This window comes from Temnothorax curvispinosus, unplaced genomic scaffold (genome assembly GCF_003070985.1).
Source record: "Temnothorax curvispinosus isolate PA1 unplaced genomic scaffold, ASM307098v1 QBEX01008647.1, whole genome shotgun sequence".
Classification (NCBI taxonomy): Eukaryota; Metazoa; Arthropoda; class Insecta; order Hymenoptera; family Formicidae; genus Temnothorax; species Temnothorax curvispinosus.
Window position 1 is genome coordinate 182,797 of NW_020218427.1, and position 16,072 is coordinate 198,868.

Sequence of the window (16,072 nt, forward strand, 5' to 3'; positions counted from 1 at the left end):
ATCGTCCAGTACAGAAGAACAGACACCAGCATCGTCCAGTACAGAAGCTATCATGTTACAAATGTAAGTTATAAATTACTGTTCCCATCAAGCACAAAGTATACCCAGCAAATAAGAACCGTATATGTGTCAGTAATATAACATCGATATGTAATGTCAGCTCAACCATATTTACACAGTTACATAACAAACCACATAAATGTGCTGACATTACATATCGTTATTATATTACTAATACATAAATATATATAGTTCTGGTTTGCTGGGTGTAGTTTTAAAAGTAGCACTATATAGTTTTATGCTTTCAGACGTCGTCTAGAAGCCCAGGTAGCCGCACTGAAAAAAGACGATAAAGAACTCATGGAACAAAAAATGACGGAGTTATTGGGAAAAATGTTTAGTCCAGGACAAATACGGATGATATTGAATCCTTCATTGCGGAAAATAAAGTGGTCTTCTGAAGATATCGCAAATCACAGGCAAAAAAGAAGAAAGATGTCAAAATTTACTAATAAAAAACCTGTATATTAAATATTTGCATTTATTGTTATTTGATCTTTTATCTGCATCTTTCCTCTGCATATATAGTTCTTTATGTCGTACGCCACAATATATTTTTGTTTTGCGTCTCAGCTGACAATTCTTTTCCAATCGTTTTCCGACCAGTTTTGATTAAAACTAATAATTCGCAGAATTTTAATAATAAATGACTGGAAATTAAAATCTCGTTTTATGTGAAATTTTTCCGTACGTCGCAATGATTTTTATTCAATGCACACAATTCTTTTTTTCTTAATAATAATAATATTTTCTGTAATATCATATATTTAGACAAATCCACATAAAATAATTATAAAATTCGTCAAATAACAATAACGTTTCTAACATCTACAACGAGAGACAAATTCGGGAAACGATGAGCGTTTATCCGTATGTCACGTGCGTTTTTTATATTTATATATTTTTGTTCATATATATTTATTTATTTATAAAACAGAATTTTCTCTCACATAAATGATCAACATTATTTTGTATTCACATATTGTCCGCTCAAAATGCTTTTATAAATGACTATTATAGATTCGCTGCTTAAATGTGCCGCTCAGTGTGACGTAAGCTTGACCAAGTCGCTGATTGGCTGGGTTCGGAAATATGCGCAAGAGCATACCCTTGTATTTCTACCATGGTCGTGGCATCAGCTGGCATTGGCGACCATCGGTCGATCGGTCAAGCATGGCGTACGTAATTACCGAGGTAGCCAGCGGAGTGAAAATATTGTTGTCTTCTACCGGCCTAGTTTAAACCGATCTCTTGATACGCGTATCAAATAGTATATTTGAATTGATCAGCCAATAATCAGACTTATTTACTAGTTATTTACTATTTAATACGCGTATCAAGTGATTGGTGTAAACTAAGCCACCGTTACATCATCTCGCACCAATCGTATTCGATCGCATTTCCGTTGAGCTGAACTTCTTGTATGTAAGCGGGTAATTTTTTCCCTTTTTCTCTACAACGTGAAAAAAAGGGGAAAATAAACCGTGCAAAAGTTCAGCTAAAAAAATATATATTTTGTCTAAATTTTTCTGAAAAACGTTTTTCGTATAAAAGAATCTGAAAAATTCTGAGCATTCTGAGAAAATCTGAAAATTTTTATAAAAATTCTGATTAATAATAAAATATAAAAAATTCTGATATATTTTTCCACCAGGGTTCATGCACATATTTATTTGTTAAAACTCGTTTATTTCATGCGACAAAAATAGACTTTCATGTATTTAACAAAAAAAATGTAGTACAAATGTATGATATATCGTATATGTATAATGTATATTGTATATGTATAATACATCTATGAAGAACTTGATATATGCTCAAAAAATTTAGCTTCAGTTATTAAATCGGTAAATTAATTTGTAAATATTATTGTAAAAAAAGATATGTTCAATTGTGAGATAAGAATGAAAAGAAATAGATATTATAAAAAAAAAAAACAATTTCTTATATTTTATATTTACAATAAGTTCACAGATCTATTACAAATTGTACTTATTACTTATCACAAAATAAACTTCGCTTTTATATCGTCGACATAAGTAAAAAAAAAAAAAACAAAAAAAATATCACAATCAAATTTTTACTTATAAAAAATACTGTAAGAAAAAGCAATTATTGCTCCTTGATATATTTACTATATTTACAACGAGCTTTTAGATATAAAACAAATAACATTGTACTTACATCACAAAATAAACTTAGCTTTGGTACTGTTCACATAAGTAAAAATATACGATATCGCAATCAAAAAATTGTTCACATAAAAACTAAAGTCACAAAATAAAAAAAAATAATTAAATGCAAATTTTTGACTTATTCATTATATTATAGCCTGAGTGTTTCCATAAGTTTATGCAGATTCTCTCCAAATTCAGCAGTCGTATCTATCATTCGTTGTTTCGCTGTATGTTGTTCCGAGCACAAATGTGCACGAAGATTGATGATACCATTTACCTCCGTTAGACACAGTTTGCAGTAAACAGGTGCAATGGTCGCCTCACGCGGGTCTCTGCGCGCAGAGAATATAAAATATTAATATCATATTTATATCAATATAAAGAACAATATTTTGTTTATATATTTGGAATGATCCGAATTCAATGGAATATATTAAAATTGATTATTAAATGTTTTGAAGTTTGTGCGAAAGAATTTTTGAATGCATTGTTAGTAACGAGACATTGTATTTGATTCTAAGGCTGCATTCCGATATTCACTGCAAGTACTGAAAATCTATAGTTTACGTTACGTACACTATAGATTTTCAGTACTGGCAGTGAATATCGGAACAGCCTAAAGTGTTTTCTAATAAGTACATAACATAAGAAAAACGTTTTATTTTTAAAAATATGATTTTATAATTTTGCTAATTTGCTAGATGATTAAAGTAAAGACGTAATAATGTACTTACTGATGAGCTAAAGCCTCTAATTCCAACAAATGCTTGATTATTTCTTCGAGTCTATCGTTCTTCTCATTCAATTCCAACGCTTTGTGTAAACCGTATACGTTACTTTTCCTCGACGTTTCCCGAGCAGGCACGAGAAATAGAGTCTCGTCGTATCGGTTCCACTTGTTAAAATTACTGACTGGAACTGGTTCTATCTTCTTACGAGTCTTGTATATCACATCTTTAAACGCATTTTTAATTTGATTCTGACAATTTATAGTCATATCATGATGAGCCTCGTCGTCTACAATTTCAGATCTATTATTGAAGTGCATCGCAACATTCATCCAATGGCGAAGCTTGTTAATCTGCCAACAGAAGGTTTACAATTCATGTATATTGCAAACAAAAGAAAATTCCAAATTGAATATATCTGAGTGTATCATAAATGTAAAAATTTTGAATATTAGACGTACCATTCGCAAATCGTTCATCGTGATCTCGACGTCAAATATAATTTCCAGATCGTGGTCCGGAAACAAGCTCTGTTCCGTAATGCGATTGTATCCCAATCCACACAGAGCGCCTGTGTAATAAGTGCCCATCGGACTACGTCGCAGTTCCATGTACGGTGTAAAAATTAAAGTAACGAGCGACGCGAGACCAGGCGTAGTGGGCAAGAGGGTTGTGTTTCGTAGAATCAGGTGCGACATGTTCTTGGAGTCTCGTGAGATATTTTGCGCCACCAGGAAAAGTCCTTTCGGACTATCCGGGCAAGTGTCGAGTAAAACGGAGTTTACCGATGTGGATTCCAGAGATATCACTTTTGCCATTCCTTTTGTCACCATATGGGTCATGCGAACTTCTACCGGCGAGAAGGGACCTTGCAATTTTACCTTAGATCGATATTCGGAATCTTCCGGTAAATCTGGATATGGCTTTTTGTCGTACATGTACCGTCTGCACGGCGGTTCCTCCGGATTGGAAGGTTGAGACAGAAATGTTCCGTATTCCTTCGTGAGCCCAAGTTCCTCGGCTCGGTGACGAGCATCCGTCTCGCTTAATAACTTTACTTCGATCTGGTTCCGACAATGCCTCATCTTGACACAATCTCGAACGAAAGTGTAATCGTCCGGTGCGCGATTCTTCGGCTCATGTTCGATATAAACGCGGTTCGACCCGTCAAAGGACACAGTTATGTTCTCCTGATTTTTGAGCCTCATATGCTGTCCAAAGATCTCCTGAAATCTCTTAGAGTAGAGTGATCCGGGGTGTTTCAACGGCCAGCCGTGTAAGACAACCGTATTCGTCGGATCGCGGTAACCTAATGTCCTCTCTATATCCCGCTTGCGATCATTTATGTTATGTGGGAATTTGATAAAATAATTAGGATAAAATGCACCGGCGATTATAAATTTAAGTACAAAAGTACGATCGATACAGAGGCTCTCCCAAGTATTTTTCTCGGAACCCATCGTTTCTGTTATGCCGAAATTGCGCAGCTTTTGTGTTATTTCGTATATAAAGGCGTCGATCTCGCGTAGCGATCTCACGCGAAGGCTCTTCCGTCGCGCCCATTCTCTTTCCTCGTTAGGACTGTTTATACGGCGATTTGCCTTATCGTTTCGCCACACTTTAAAGGCGTTCAAGTATGCTATGCTATCGCTTTCGGAATTAGCGGCCCAATGCAGTTTCTCGTGATAGGTCGACTCCAATTCGAAAAATCCGATATTGAACATATCCTTAACAGCCATGCTAGCCGCGAGAATGATCGTGTCTGACAGAACACCGAAAAGATGGCCCAGGACAATCAACTTCGTCACGCGTACGTCTAACGGGAGACTGGCCATTACACGACCCAAGGGCGTCAAGTCCCCATCAAATTCTTGCGTGCCCTTATTAAGTAATGCGCCAACTTCCTTCAATAGTAATATAGTCTCCTGTATATTGCTGAGATTAGGTGGATCCAGAGAAAGAGCAAGGAGAGCTTTCGGCTCGCCCATTTCCAGCACTTTCGTCTTAAGAATTACATTTGCGAGCGGAGCCCTGAGCATCTCCGGAAGAGATTCTTCCTGTAGGACATTCTGCAATTTTCAAGATAATGTGATTTACAGGTTCTGCGAAAGATCAAGGTCAATTGATTTCGGTGTAAAATCTATATTCACCTCGTAAAATGCTCTTGGCACCATTCTGTATACCCTACCATCCATCACGCGGCCTGTACGACCGGCACGTTGTTGACAATTTGATTTGCTTGCCCAACAAAGTTGCAAGCATTGATAATTAGTTCCAGGCTCAGTGACAAGAAGTTTTGTCAAGCAAAAATCAATCACTAAAAAAAAAGTGAGAATTATATACCTGTAGGTAGTTCAATCAATTCATAGATATAATTAGTCCGACGGACAAATATTATTCAGTCTCAATAGACCTGTCCAACATACCGTATTTAACATTGGGCACAGTAATGCTGCTTTCAGCGATGTTCGTCGATAGTATGATACGTCGGAAATTTTTGGGTGGCTTCTTAAATATATTTTCCTGCTCTTCGGTCGAGATTAACGAATGTAAAATAATTATATCCCAATTTGCATCTTCGTGTTTTGATGACAGAAATGCAGTACGTAACTCTTCAATTTCGCCAAATCCCGGTAAAAACACTAGCACAGTGGCCCTTTCGTATTCATCACTATCATTCTTTTTGTCAATACTATCGAAAACACGTATAATACGTGCGGCAAACTCCGCCATCCCAGTCGTGAATTTTGGTTCCTCGTCTACTTGAGGGATCTGTTGGAAAACACAATATACTTTCCATGATTGCTTCTCTATTAATCGCAGAAATGGAAAAAAAAAGAAAAAGAAATTATTTATTATCCATATTCTTATTGCGTGTTATGTAGAAGACATTTTTGATCCATTTTTAAAATATTAGTAAAAATTTATTTTTACGTTGATGTGTTAACGTTTCGAAATGTTTGCAATGACAACCTCTAACTTAAGAATAAAGAATCCTGTTGACATCTGTTCTACCAACACTAGAAAATTTGCTAATTTTCTTTTTCCTCCATCTCTGAAGCAGATAACGATCGTATCTGGTTTTTAGAAACAATCTCTCTTCAATTGTGTTTTATGGTGCGTCTCCACCTGCGAGTAAGAACTCTCGAGAGCAAAAAGAAGGGGAGAGAGAGAGAGAGAGAGAGAGAGAGAGAGAGATACTCTCGAGAGTCTCTCTTTCTCTCTTTTTGCTCTCGAGAGTTCTTACTCGCAAGTGGACACGCACCATTAGTCGTGTAAAAAAAATGTATACTCACGTTACCCAAATTCTCCATCTCGTCTATGTAATATATAGAAATATCGTAAGGGCTGCCCTTGGGTATATCGATGATCGGCGCGGATGCAAGTCGATTTCCTACAGGCGTTGAGAAATACGCAGAAAATTTGTCCACGTCGATTGTCGCGGACATCAGTATAACTTTGACCGACGTAGAATTTGTACGTAATAACTTTCTCACTACGAGCAAAAGAAAATCCATGTCTTCGTCGCGTTCGTGCACTTCGTCCAATATGACATGAGTGTAGTCCATCATGTGCTTCTTATTCGCGAGCCTGTTTAAGAGCACGCCAGTCGTGCAATACGTTATGCGAGTGTCGCGGCTTACATTCTTGATCAAGCCCATTTCATATCCCACAAGTGTACCAACGGGCCATTCTCTTTCCGCGCTGACTCGTTTCGCGATGCTCAGAGCGGCAATGCGTCTCGGCTGCGTTACTGCAAGATACAAACATTCTTGTATCACATCACATAAAATGCCGATAAAATTAAAGTAATATTTTGCTGGATGCTTCGGAGAATGCACTCTAAATCCGATGAGATACCTATGATGTTACAGTGTTGCTTCTTTTCAAACTCAGCGTCAAGAATAAGTTGTGGCACTTGTGTTGTTTTCCCACAGCCTGTAGAACCGCGAATGATAACAACAGAATTGCTGGCGATCATGGATACAACCTTGTGTCTCACAGAGAAAATAGGTAAATTAGTGTTGGGCCGATAGGCAAAGTTGTACGATCGATAAAGCTGAACAGTATTTTGCTTGAGAATTGCCGTGTCTCCAGACACCTCCGAAACATTGTCCATATGATCATTATTTTTAAGAAGCATACTACTTTTCAACTGCAAGGAACGGCAGGAAAGATATAAATAAGACGAACAAAATACAGACTGCAATATCATATCACATATCTTAATGCTAATCACCTTAATGTACTCTTCCTCATCTTTTTGTACATATTCCTTTACGTAGTTCGTTTCTGATTCCCTGGTTTTTTTGCCAGCATGACCTAATTCTTCATCAAACATAAATCTGTTTTTTTTCACCTTCCGAATAGTAGGAGCTGGCATATCTATGCTGAAGGACTCAGGTGATTTGTACATGTTCAGAATACGGTTCACCAAACTGTCATCCATTGTTGCAATCTATCGGACCTGTTTAATATTGTATACCATTGAAAACTCATAAAGCATTTATACAAGCTTATAAATTCTTATCAATTATGTTGTACACTTTTAAAAACTTTTGTAAAGTCTATGATATATATATACATATAATTGTTAATACTCAAACAAAATTTATTACAAAGTGCCAATTTTATCAGTTTTAATTAATTTTATTTTTCATGGTGGTAAGACCAGAATATTTTTTGTTGTGTTTACAACTCTAAGGAATTATGTGGCGTATTCACATCTTGACTCGAACTCAAATTTGCTTCTTTAATCATTATATTATGCAGAATAATTTTTGAAACAAATTTAGGTTAACACTATTTTTCTTAAATAAGGAAAGACAAGTTCTGCATCTGTTGAGATCTTAATATTATCTTTTATACGTTAATAAGATTACAGTAATACGATACACGTGAACAGTAATAGATAATTTTTTTTGCAGAGCTTAATCCCGTCAACCAAGTTTTTTATGGTTATTTTGGCACATATTTTGGCACTCTTTGTTCTTTACAGTATTTAGATGAGAATAGATGAGAAGTTAGAAACCTCGAAATTAACACAGAATATGGATCACAGACAAATCACAATATAAATTACAATTGTAAAGGACAAATGGTAGTGCATTTGTTTTCTCCTCGTTCTTGTTCTCTTCAATGCTCTCGTCTTTCTCTCGGTCTTCGATTGGAAATTGGAATCTGATAAAAATGTGTGAATATGTATGCACACATAAATACCAGAGAATTCAACTAAACTCAGCACGCAGTAGCGGTCAGCAGATACCAGATACCAGCAGATCACAGCTTCACAGCAGACACGTGCGCCCGTGCGGAATATGAGGTATGTATGTATGTATATGTCCGGTGTCCGGTTGCCCGCGTTTTAAATTTCATTCAAGTGAAATCTGAAGTCACTAGATATCTATCTAGTGACTTTAGTCAAACTCGTCCATTTGCGCACGTTCGTATATTTCGTATATTTAGCAGACACGCAAATTAAGGTGAAATTTCATGGGCAGTGAAAAGCAGCAGCAGATCGTACTGATTGGCTGCAAAATAGAGAAGTTCTCGAGTTCCTAGAACTTCTCTATTTTGTAGCCAATCAGTACGATCTGCTGCTACTTTTCACTGCCCATGAAATTTCACCTTTAGATATTTTATATTTTTTTTTGGTTTGGGAATTGTTTAGGAAAATTTAGAGCCAAAGCACATATCATGGCGTAGCGATATACGACAGTCATAGTCCTTGACCTGACAAATCAGGGTACGCCAAAGCTTGTGCGTTATGCCTTGTGTACACGATGCTAGAAATCGGTCCGAGTTTTGGTTTAAGCCAATCAACTTGCAGCTCTTACAGAAAAGTAGTAGTTTCATTGGCTTAAACCGAAACTTGGACATCGGTCGGAGTTTGGTCGTATTCCGTATTCCGCCGTCCGCGCTCGAGCGCCTGTAATAGTATATTCTGTAGCGCCTGTTCGCGCTCGAGAGCGTCTGGTGCGACCACGTCCGATCACTTTGATCGCGCTCCATTCCCTTGTCGTTCTGAGGGGGGGTCATTGTCGTGCATCGCCTCGCGGTCAGCAGTCCGCGTTTAAGTCGCATACGTCACAACTATCGGGAACCGGAGACGGCAGAGACCGGAGTCAGGGTGGCAGCAGGAGCCGCTGGTTAGGAGTGGAGTAATCGCGAACCCCCGAGTGGTCGCGAGGAGGTGGTGCGTGGCGTGACGACAGCGGTTTTTCGACACTTGATCGCGCGCGGCGCGGCGCGACGGAGGAGAATCGACGAGGAAACGACACCACGCGTGTGCATGCGATGTTAGCCGCTCGTCGGCCGAACGAATTCGCGCGACGTGTTGCACAGTGTTCCTTGACCCGCGCGTGCGTCCCCACGCCACGCCGATGTGAGTCGGACGATCGTCCCGGGCTACGGTAAATCGCTACGCGACATTTAGGTATTTAAGCACGCACGCACATACGCACCCCCACATACGGGCCGCATCATGTTCTGGACGAATAATTACGTGTCATCGCCGCATATCGAGGCATTGCTCAACAAGGAGGTAAGTGCACTCTCCTCGTCGCACACGAGCGTCTTTTCCCCCCACACTCCACAGATGAGAGTTTCCCTTTCCTCACTTCCTCTGGGGGGGGGGGGGGGGTCTCGTTGTTAGACGGTATCTAATCGGTTGCTCCATGCAGGATGTCACGCTGCACGAGTTGATGGATGAGGAGGACATCCTGCAGGAGTGCAAGAGCCAAAACAAAAAGCTGGTTGAATAGTAAGTGGGATTATTGCTGCTTCCTTAAATCTGATTTTGTATTCATTGCATATAGTGTCTTTGTTGCAAAAAATTACTGCAATGCATAATTTATAGTCTTACAAGGCCTGCTGTTATGGAAGAATTAGTTACGTTAACTACTAAAGAACCATCCACGGATATTGAAGAACGTTGGCGCTATAAGTATCCCAATGTTGCGTGCGAGTTGCTCACATGTGATGTGCCTACATTAAATGAGAAACTGGCAGGTACTTGGAGCTTTGTTATGTACTTAATTGGTGAGAGTATCTGTTTGTAAAATTATATGGATTTTGTAAACACATTTCTTGAAACTTTTTTCAGGTGATGAGGCACTTTTGGCCAAATTATATTCTTTCATAGATACAGATCAGCCACTAAATCCACTACTTGCATCATTTTTCAGTAAAACTATCGGAGTGCTAGTCGCTCGTAAAAGTGACCAGGTAATTACATAAATACCTCTAGTTTTTATGTAGAAAATGGTTATATATGAGATACATTTCAGATAAGTCAGTTGCACTTACTTTTGTAATAACTTTACTTTGAGACATTTAATTCTATTGACAAGTTAGACAAGTAATATTAGCTAACTAATAAACTTTTTTTGTCTCCTATATTATCCACATGCCTATCCATCCTATACATTTCCATCCATTCCAGAATTGGTATTCCTATCAGTTCACATGCTTACAGGTTTTAGAATTTCTTAAGAGTCGCCAGAGATGCGTAGATCTATTGTTGCAACATTTAGAGACATCGGCTATCATGGACTTAGTACTCAAACTTGTTACTCAGGTTGAGGGCAGTGATATGCGTCAAAACATATTAAATGTAAGAGGTTTTCCATATTTATTTTTAGTTTTTTTCAATACATATATATGTGTATTTGTGTGTTTTTAATAGTGGCTAGATAGTCAACATTTAGTGCAAAGACTGGTAAAATTGTTAGCACCTACTTCAGAAGTAGCCAAACACGCTAACGCGGCACAATTACTTTGCGACATGGTGATGGTAGCTAGAGAAACTCAACGTACATCCACAGAACGTGCTGATCCAGATCCTATTTTGAATACTTTGGAATCGTGAGTATATTCAAACTTACGATGAGTTATTTGTTTTACACGAATATTCACACGAATAATATAATAAAATTTTGTCACGCAGAGGAGAAACTGTGAGCCTATTGTTAGAAACTATCCTAACAGCAGAAAAAGTAGAAAGTAGTATTGTCGGTGGAATACAAGTGCTTTTGGTACTTTTAGGTCAAAGACCCAGCAAGTATGACGATGAGAATATTTTACACTGTCAAAATTACATTTTATAGATAAAGTACAGTACGTAATAGCTTGAATGCTTTGCAGTTCCTCAAATGAAGGAGATGTGCATGGTAATGGCGAAGACACCACGGATAATGAACAATGTATTAAAATTTCAAACGCTACTTTACCATATTTGGAACATCTTCATAAACTTCTTCTAGATCCACCATATGTAAGAACTGCTTAAAAAAGTTTTCTAAAAATAGAAGTTGTACTTAACGTAATGTTTTCTATTTATACTTTCTGTACTATTTGAAAAAATCACAAAATTTTTTATTGTTTAGAAACCTGCCGTTAAAACAACCGTTGGACTATTAGAATGTCCATTGGGAAACACTCGTTTGCACGTAGCAAAGTTGTTAAGCGCGTTATTGGCGACAGAGAATTTAAAGATCCACGAAAGTTTAGAAAATTTGGGAACATTCCAAACATTATTGGTAAGATCGCATTATATGTGCATGCGTCTTTTGAATATCATTAGTGCTTTCTATTTATTTTGTATCACTTTTATTTACTTATTCTTCGTCTAAATGTGTTACAGGATCTGTTTTTCAAATATACATGGAATAATTTCTTACATACACAAGTACAACAGTGCCTGGCCTTAGCTATTAATTGCGGACAACGGGATAATGATATTATTTATAATAATGTGAGTTATACCTCTTGTAGTGTGGCAATAAACCATAATATAGGAACATTAAATAATTCGAGCGCACATTAATTTCCAGATATTTATCAAGTGCAAATTAATAGAGAGAATCTTAGAAGCATGGGATAAAAACGAGAGTAAACAGTAAGATTGCCGAAAGTATTAAATTTCGCATATGTTTTGCAAGAGAAAATTCAGAACTATAACATCGGGATTTTATTGCAGAAACAAAGAAAATGGTGTTCGCCAAGGCTACATGGGACATTTAATAAATATTGCGAACAATATCGTCACTCAATGTGAAAAAAATAATATACTGGCCAGCTTCTTAAAGAACAATTTATCACCCGAGTGTCTTACTAAATGGGAAAATCTCGTGAGTGTACAGTTGGTGGAGATTAATAAAATTCATCGAACTGTAATGATGGTACGTGGTAATGGTAATATTGCTTACCATTTTTTGTTTTTTTCTTCTTGCAAATGCATCGCGCATGTGGATTTAGTATAACGGGTAATTTTAACGTTCTTTCATGCAACCGTAATAATTTACGATGAAAGACTGTTTCAATTTTTTCTTGCGTTGTGCAATGTTTAATGCAATGTATCTGCAGCGAGAAAGCAGCAATCTTAATTAGAATGGAATTTTTAGGGTGATCAGACTCCAGTGTACCTGATGAGCTCCGAGGAAAATCCAAACGAGTACAACTCTTATTCGCAAGAGACATACATTCAACAGGTTAACAGTTACATTCGTATATTATTGATACATAAATTAAGATTGTCTAGTTCTTTATTTATCGTGCGATATTCTTCGTATTAGATGTACTCCAATTATCAGGGTCAACAAATAACACCTTCGTTCATCGAGAACTTTGGATTTCATGACGATGAGTTTAACGACGGTGATGATGCGCTTCAGTAAGTATACGCGCGAGATTTCATTAGAAAAAATAATAGCACTACTAGGGGCGCAATCGTAGAGTTTACAAAAGCCAAGAAAGCACACGCGTGAAAAGAGGGCGACGTTAATATTGTCAGTCATTTCTCCCCCACTGTTTTAAGAAGTATGATATTATAGTAATCCAGTTGACCAATTAACAACGTTGGCCTTTACTCTCAGTGAAGAAGATCTCGACAAGCGAGAAGATATGTTCAATAAGGTAGATATCTGTTTAGTTGTTATCGAATAACATACGTGTTACATTTGAAACTGAGATTTAAAAAATTGTTTGGTGATGCTATGTTAAAGCTGTGCCAACAAAAACAAAAAGCCGGGCTTGAGGATTGCGGTAGTGGCTTAGAATGGGGAGACGAGGGCGAACTGACGTTCCAGACTGTGGTGGATAAACGGGATTGGCACTCGAAGCAGCAGCATCAGGATTCTAGTTCGTCGGACGAGGATGACGAGGAACCACGTGACATGCATATGGAGGTCGACACGACTGATCGTATGTTCTACCAAGGATTTTTTTATTATCTGATATTCAAAAAAGCTCGAGATTATTTTACCGAAATGAGTTACAAAATTTCAGCTTGGGACACTACCGAACCACTGAACACTGGCACTATACTCCCGCCGGTTAATCCGTGGGATGTAGTGCCGTCAGAGCCAGTAGAATCCACTGGATGGGCCAATTTTGAAAATTTTGAGAATACTTTGAGTATAGAGAACACCGTAAGCGAAGATAAAAAGTCGTGCGATGTGCTTAAAGATAAAACATCAGAAGCAACAGCCGCAAACTTAACGGAAAAGAATATGGCTTCTAGCGAAAATATTGGAGATGGCAACGAAAAGAATAAAGATTATGTAGATAGCCAAGTAGTTGAGACGGAATTACCAGCTGCGGAAACTAATCTCGACGGCAAAAGTGACAGCAAAAATGACGAGCACAAAATGATCTCTACGAATGAGACCGTCAATCCTAGCGAGTTACCGGTTAACAGGTGTTTATATAGCGTTTAGTCTATCGAATTTGGAACATATGACAAATTTATGTAAAATTTGTGTTCTTTCTAGAGATCTTAAGAGCACGGCGGAGAACGAAACCGTAAAGGATGCGAACATGGAGAACGAAAAACCGTTAATTGAACATCAAATCCCAGTCGCTTCGTCGGAAAGTACATCCGCTGGCACTGTTAATGCCCTACCGGTGCCTAAAGATGCTAAATGAAATGAAATTTCCCCTTGCCTACGTTAAATCATCTATGGCAATAGGAAGAGAGAATCATATCAGTATCAAGTCGTACGCGAACGATCGGAAGCATATTGCGCCTTCTCTATTTTTCATTAGACACCACGTTAATTATGCTTTAAGAAAACGTTGACGCTGGACACATTGTGGTCCCGCTGCAGGGTATCTCTTTGAATAAATCCGGAATGCCGAAAAATGATCGACGCTCAACTACACTTAGCGAATAATTTGATGTTCATTACATGTAGGTACATCCCATTCCCTTTCTACCCCTCGCCCCGTCCCTCAAATGGCCAACGTCTATAAGTATCCTTGCAAAAATCAAGTCCTCCCTCTACCCCTATATTTTACGATTATTGTTAAGAGTTTCAACTGACAATGAGTGTACGTTAGTTCGACGAGAGCAGAAAAAAAGAGAGAGAGAGAGAGAGAGAGAGAGAGAATCGAGAGTATTTTTATTACCTTTTGTCATAATAATCAGTCAAAATTCGTACATGATATCGGATTAATCAAGCCCTTGACGAACTTGCGCGCTTATTTGCATTCCAAAATAATAAAAAAAAAGGAAATATTTATACGTACCTTTAAGCGACCGTTGAAGTCTTTCACACACATCAAGATCTTCCAGAAGTAAATAGTTAAATTGCAGAAATCATTGTCAAAGTGTCGCGCATACTTCGATTGAGCTGTCTTACGTATGTACCCATCATTCTTCGAGAGATTATTCTACGGATTACGTTACCTGATTGTTCCGAATTGCGACTTTCTTCTGCCTCGCAGATTTTGCAGCAGCAATGTGTTTATAGCGTTGTACACGAGATATTGTTCATAATTGAATGAAAAAAAAAAAAAAACTAATAAAACATTGTTCTAAATCCTAAAGAAACGCACATGTCACATCATTACAGGTTTAATATTGAAATTTATAAATTGCGTACACCGCTCTATGTGTCGTCTTCACGTTCTATCTTATACGGCGTATAATTAATAATTTACTACACACGTCTATTCTTCGATAACATCGTCGTGTATATGCGCAGTCTTTACATTTCACATTTTTCTTTTCGCCTTCAATCGATAAACTCATTTCGATGCGCGAATCCGCACTCGCTCCGAGATAGAAAAATTCGTTGGGATTAGGAGAATTCGTCGTCCTGAGGTGTATTATACAACGTTATATCGACTCTCTCTTGTCTGCAAAGCACAAAAAAAATGACGTTTTGAAATTATTTGCTTTATTTTATAGAATTATTCGTTCTATTTCATAGAATTATTATAATTTATTTCATAGAATGTATAAATGTTTTCACGTCGCTTTCTCTTTCAACGGGAACATTACACAAAAGTAAAGGATAAATGAAACTTTTTACTTGTTTACCTTTCGGTACTTTCGGCACTCGTTGTATTATCCGTGTCCGTGAGAATCCCAATCTCGTAAACCACAGCCTTTATCACGATTCTGAAGACGGCAAGAGATATTTATATAAGTAGCCAATTATTTTACATATACATTAAAGAATATTTTAAAGAAAATTACACGTCGGTGTTGGATGAGATCTCCGTCGAATTGTCCGTCGAGCTATCCATCGAGCTGTCCATCGAGCTGTTCGCCGAATCGTTCATCGAATTCTCCATCGAATGTTCCGACGAACTCCCCGTCGAACTCTTGGGCGTTGAGTTCTGTGGGAAATCCCATAAAGGACTGGCACCCACTCGTTGCAACGTCGTTGATGTTAATATTAATGTAAATAATAAAAATGCGACGTAGGATGGCCAGAAGGGCCGATGTAAGACGACACGCGACATTTTAAAGCGACAAGACTTGGAACGATCCCGGCTGCGACTTTTATAGCGGCGGACATCTGTCCCTCGTTAACACCATTGTGTCTTATACGTAGATACTTTTGCATTACGTATTCTCGATCAGTTCATAAGTGGTAACGGAAATTTTCCTGGTTGCGCATAGAGGTGCAACCCGCTGTTGAATTTCAACGAGATGAGGTTTTACTTAATCGCGTATAAGAAGACGGCTATCTTTGAATTTCGAAAGTACTAGGAAAGTTTCGAGAAAAATCTGATTCTCTGTAAAAGAAGAAATACTATATAATATAAGTAGCTGACTAATTTCGGTAATTGAAATGAGAAAGGTGCACAACTTGT

The 16,072-nt window shown here is 37.8% G+C and overlaps 4 protein-coding genes across 8 annotated transcripts in view; 2 read left to right on the plus strand and 2 right to left on the minus strand.

Moving 5' to 3' along the window:
• Positions 1 to 632, plus strand: part of LOC112458072 (52 kDa repressor of the inhibitor of the protein kinase-like) — a 1,304-nt gene extending 672 nt beyond the window's left edge. For both annotated transcript variants that reach the window (XM_025021489.1, XM_025021490.1), the window contains exons 3-4: positions 12 to 63; positions 309 to 632. In XM_025021489.1, coding sequence (XP_024877257.1) covers positions 12 to 63; positions 309 to 531 — 275 coding nt within the window. In that variant the 3' untranslated portion in view covers positions 532 to 632. The remainder of the gene's footprint in view (positions 1 to 11; positions 64 to 308) is intronic.
• Positions 633 to 2,209: 1,577 nt separating this feature from the next.
• LOC112458088 (probable ATP-dependent RNA helicase spindle-E) lies at positions 2,210 to 8,410 on the minus strand. Of its 3 annotated transcripts, none has more exons than XM_025021524.1 (9): positions 8,204 to 8,410; positions 7,206 to 7,433; positions 6,827 to 7,121; positions 6,262 to 6,719; positions 5,392 to 5,737; positions 5,116 to 5,282; positions 3,427 to 5,034; positions 2,972 to 3,318; positions 2,386 to 2,569 (listed from the first exon to the last, which is right to left on the minus strand). In XM_025021524.1, the coding sequence occupies exons 2-9, from the start codon at positions 7,413 to 7,415 to the stop codon at positions 2,386 to 2,388; spliced, it is 3,615 nt and encodes a 1,204-aa protein (XP_024877292.1). In that variant the 5' UTR covers positions 7,416 to 7,433; positions 8,204 to 8,410. The 3 variants fall into 3 exon arrangements, with proteins under 3 accessions (XP_024877293.1, XP_024877292.1, XP_024877290.1); XM_025021522.1 differs by having other exon boundaries at positions 8,049 to 8,410; XM_025021525.1 differs by lacking the exon at positions 8,204 to 8,410 and having other exon boundaries at positions 2,210 to 2,569; positions 7,206 to 7,415.
• A 478-nt stretch (positions 8,411 to 8,888) lies between these two features.
• LOC112458080 (serine/threonine-protein phosphatase 6 regulatory subunit 3) lies at positions 8,889 to 14,324 on the plus strand. Of its 2 annotated transcripts, none has more exons than XM_025021501.1 (18): positions 8,889 to 9,509; positions 9,649 to 9,728; positions 9,825 to 9,976; positions 10,071 to 10,192; positions 10,410 to 10,580; positions 10,653 to 10,831; positions 10,914 to 11,027; positions 11,111 to 11,240; positions 11,353 to 11,505; positions 11,610 to 11,720; positions 11,800 to 11,864; positions 11,946 to 12,147; positions 12,370 to 12,456; positions 12,541 to 12,638; positions 12,799 to 12,880; positions 12,970 to 13,168; positions 13,253 to 13,664; positions 13,738 to 14,324. In XM_025021501.1, exons 1-18 carry the CDS (start codon positions 9,450 to 9,452, stop codon positions 13,889 to 13,891), a joined length of 2,571 nt encoding a protein of 856 aa, XP_024877269.1. In that variant the 5' UTR covers positions 8,889 to 9,449; the 3' UTR covers positions 13,892 to 14,324. The 2 variants fall into 2 exon arrangements, with proteins under 2 accessions (XP_024877269.1, XP_024877270.1); XM_025021502.1 differs by having other exon boundaries at positions 12,841 to 12,880.
• A 482-nt stretch (positions 14,325 to 14,806) lies between these two features.
• Positions 14,807 to 15,745, minus strand: LOC112458081. Its single transcript, XM_025021503.1, has 3 exons — positions 15,450 to 15,745; positions 15,291 to 15,371; positions 14,807 to 15,106 (listed from the first exon to the last, which is right to left on the minus strand). Exons 1-3 carry the CDS (start codon positions 15,716 to 15,718, stop codon positions 15,049 to 15,051), a joined length of 408 nt encoding a protein of 135 aa, XP_024877271.1. The 5' UTR covers positions 15,719 to 15,745; the 3' UTR covers positions 14,807 to 15,048.
• Positions 15,746 to 16,072: the final 327 nt, after the last annotated feature.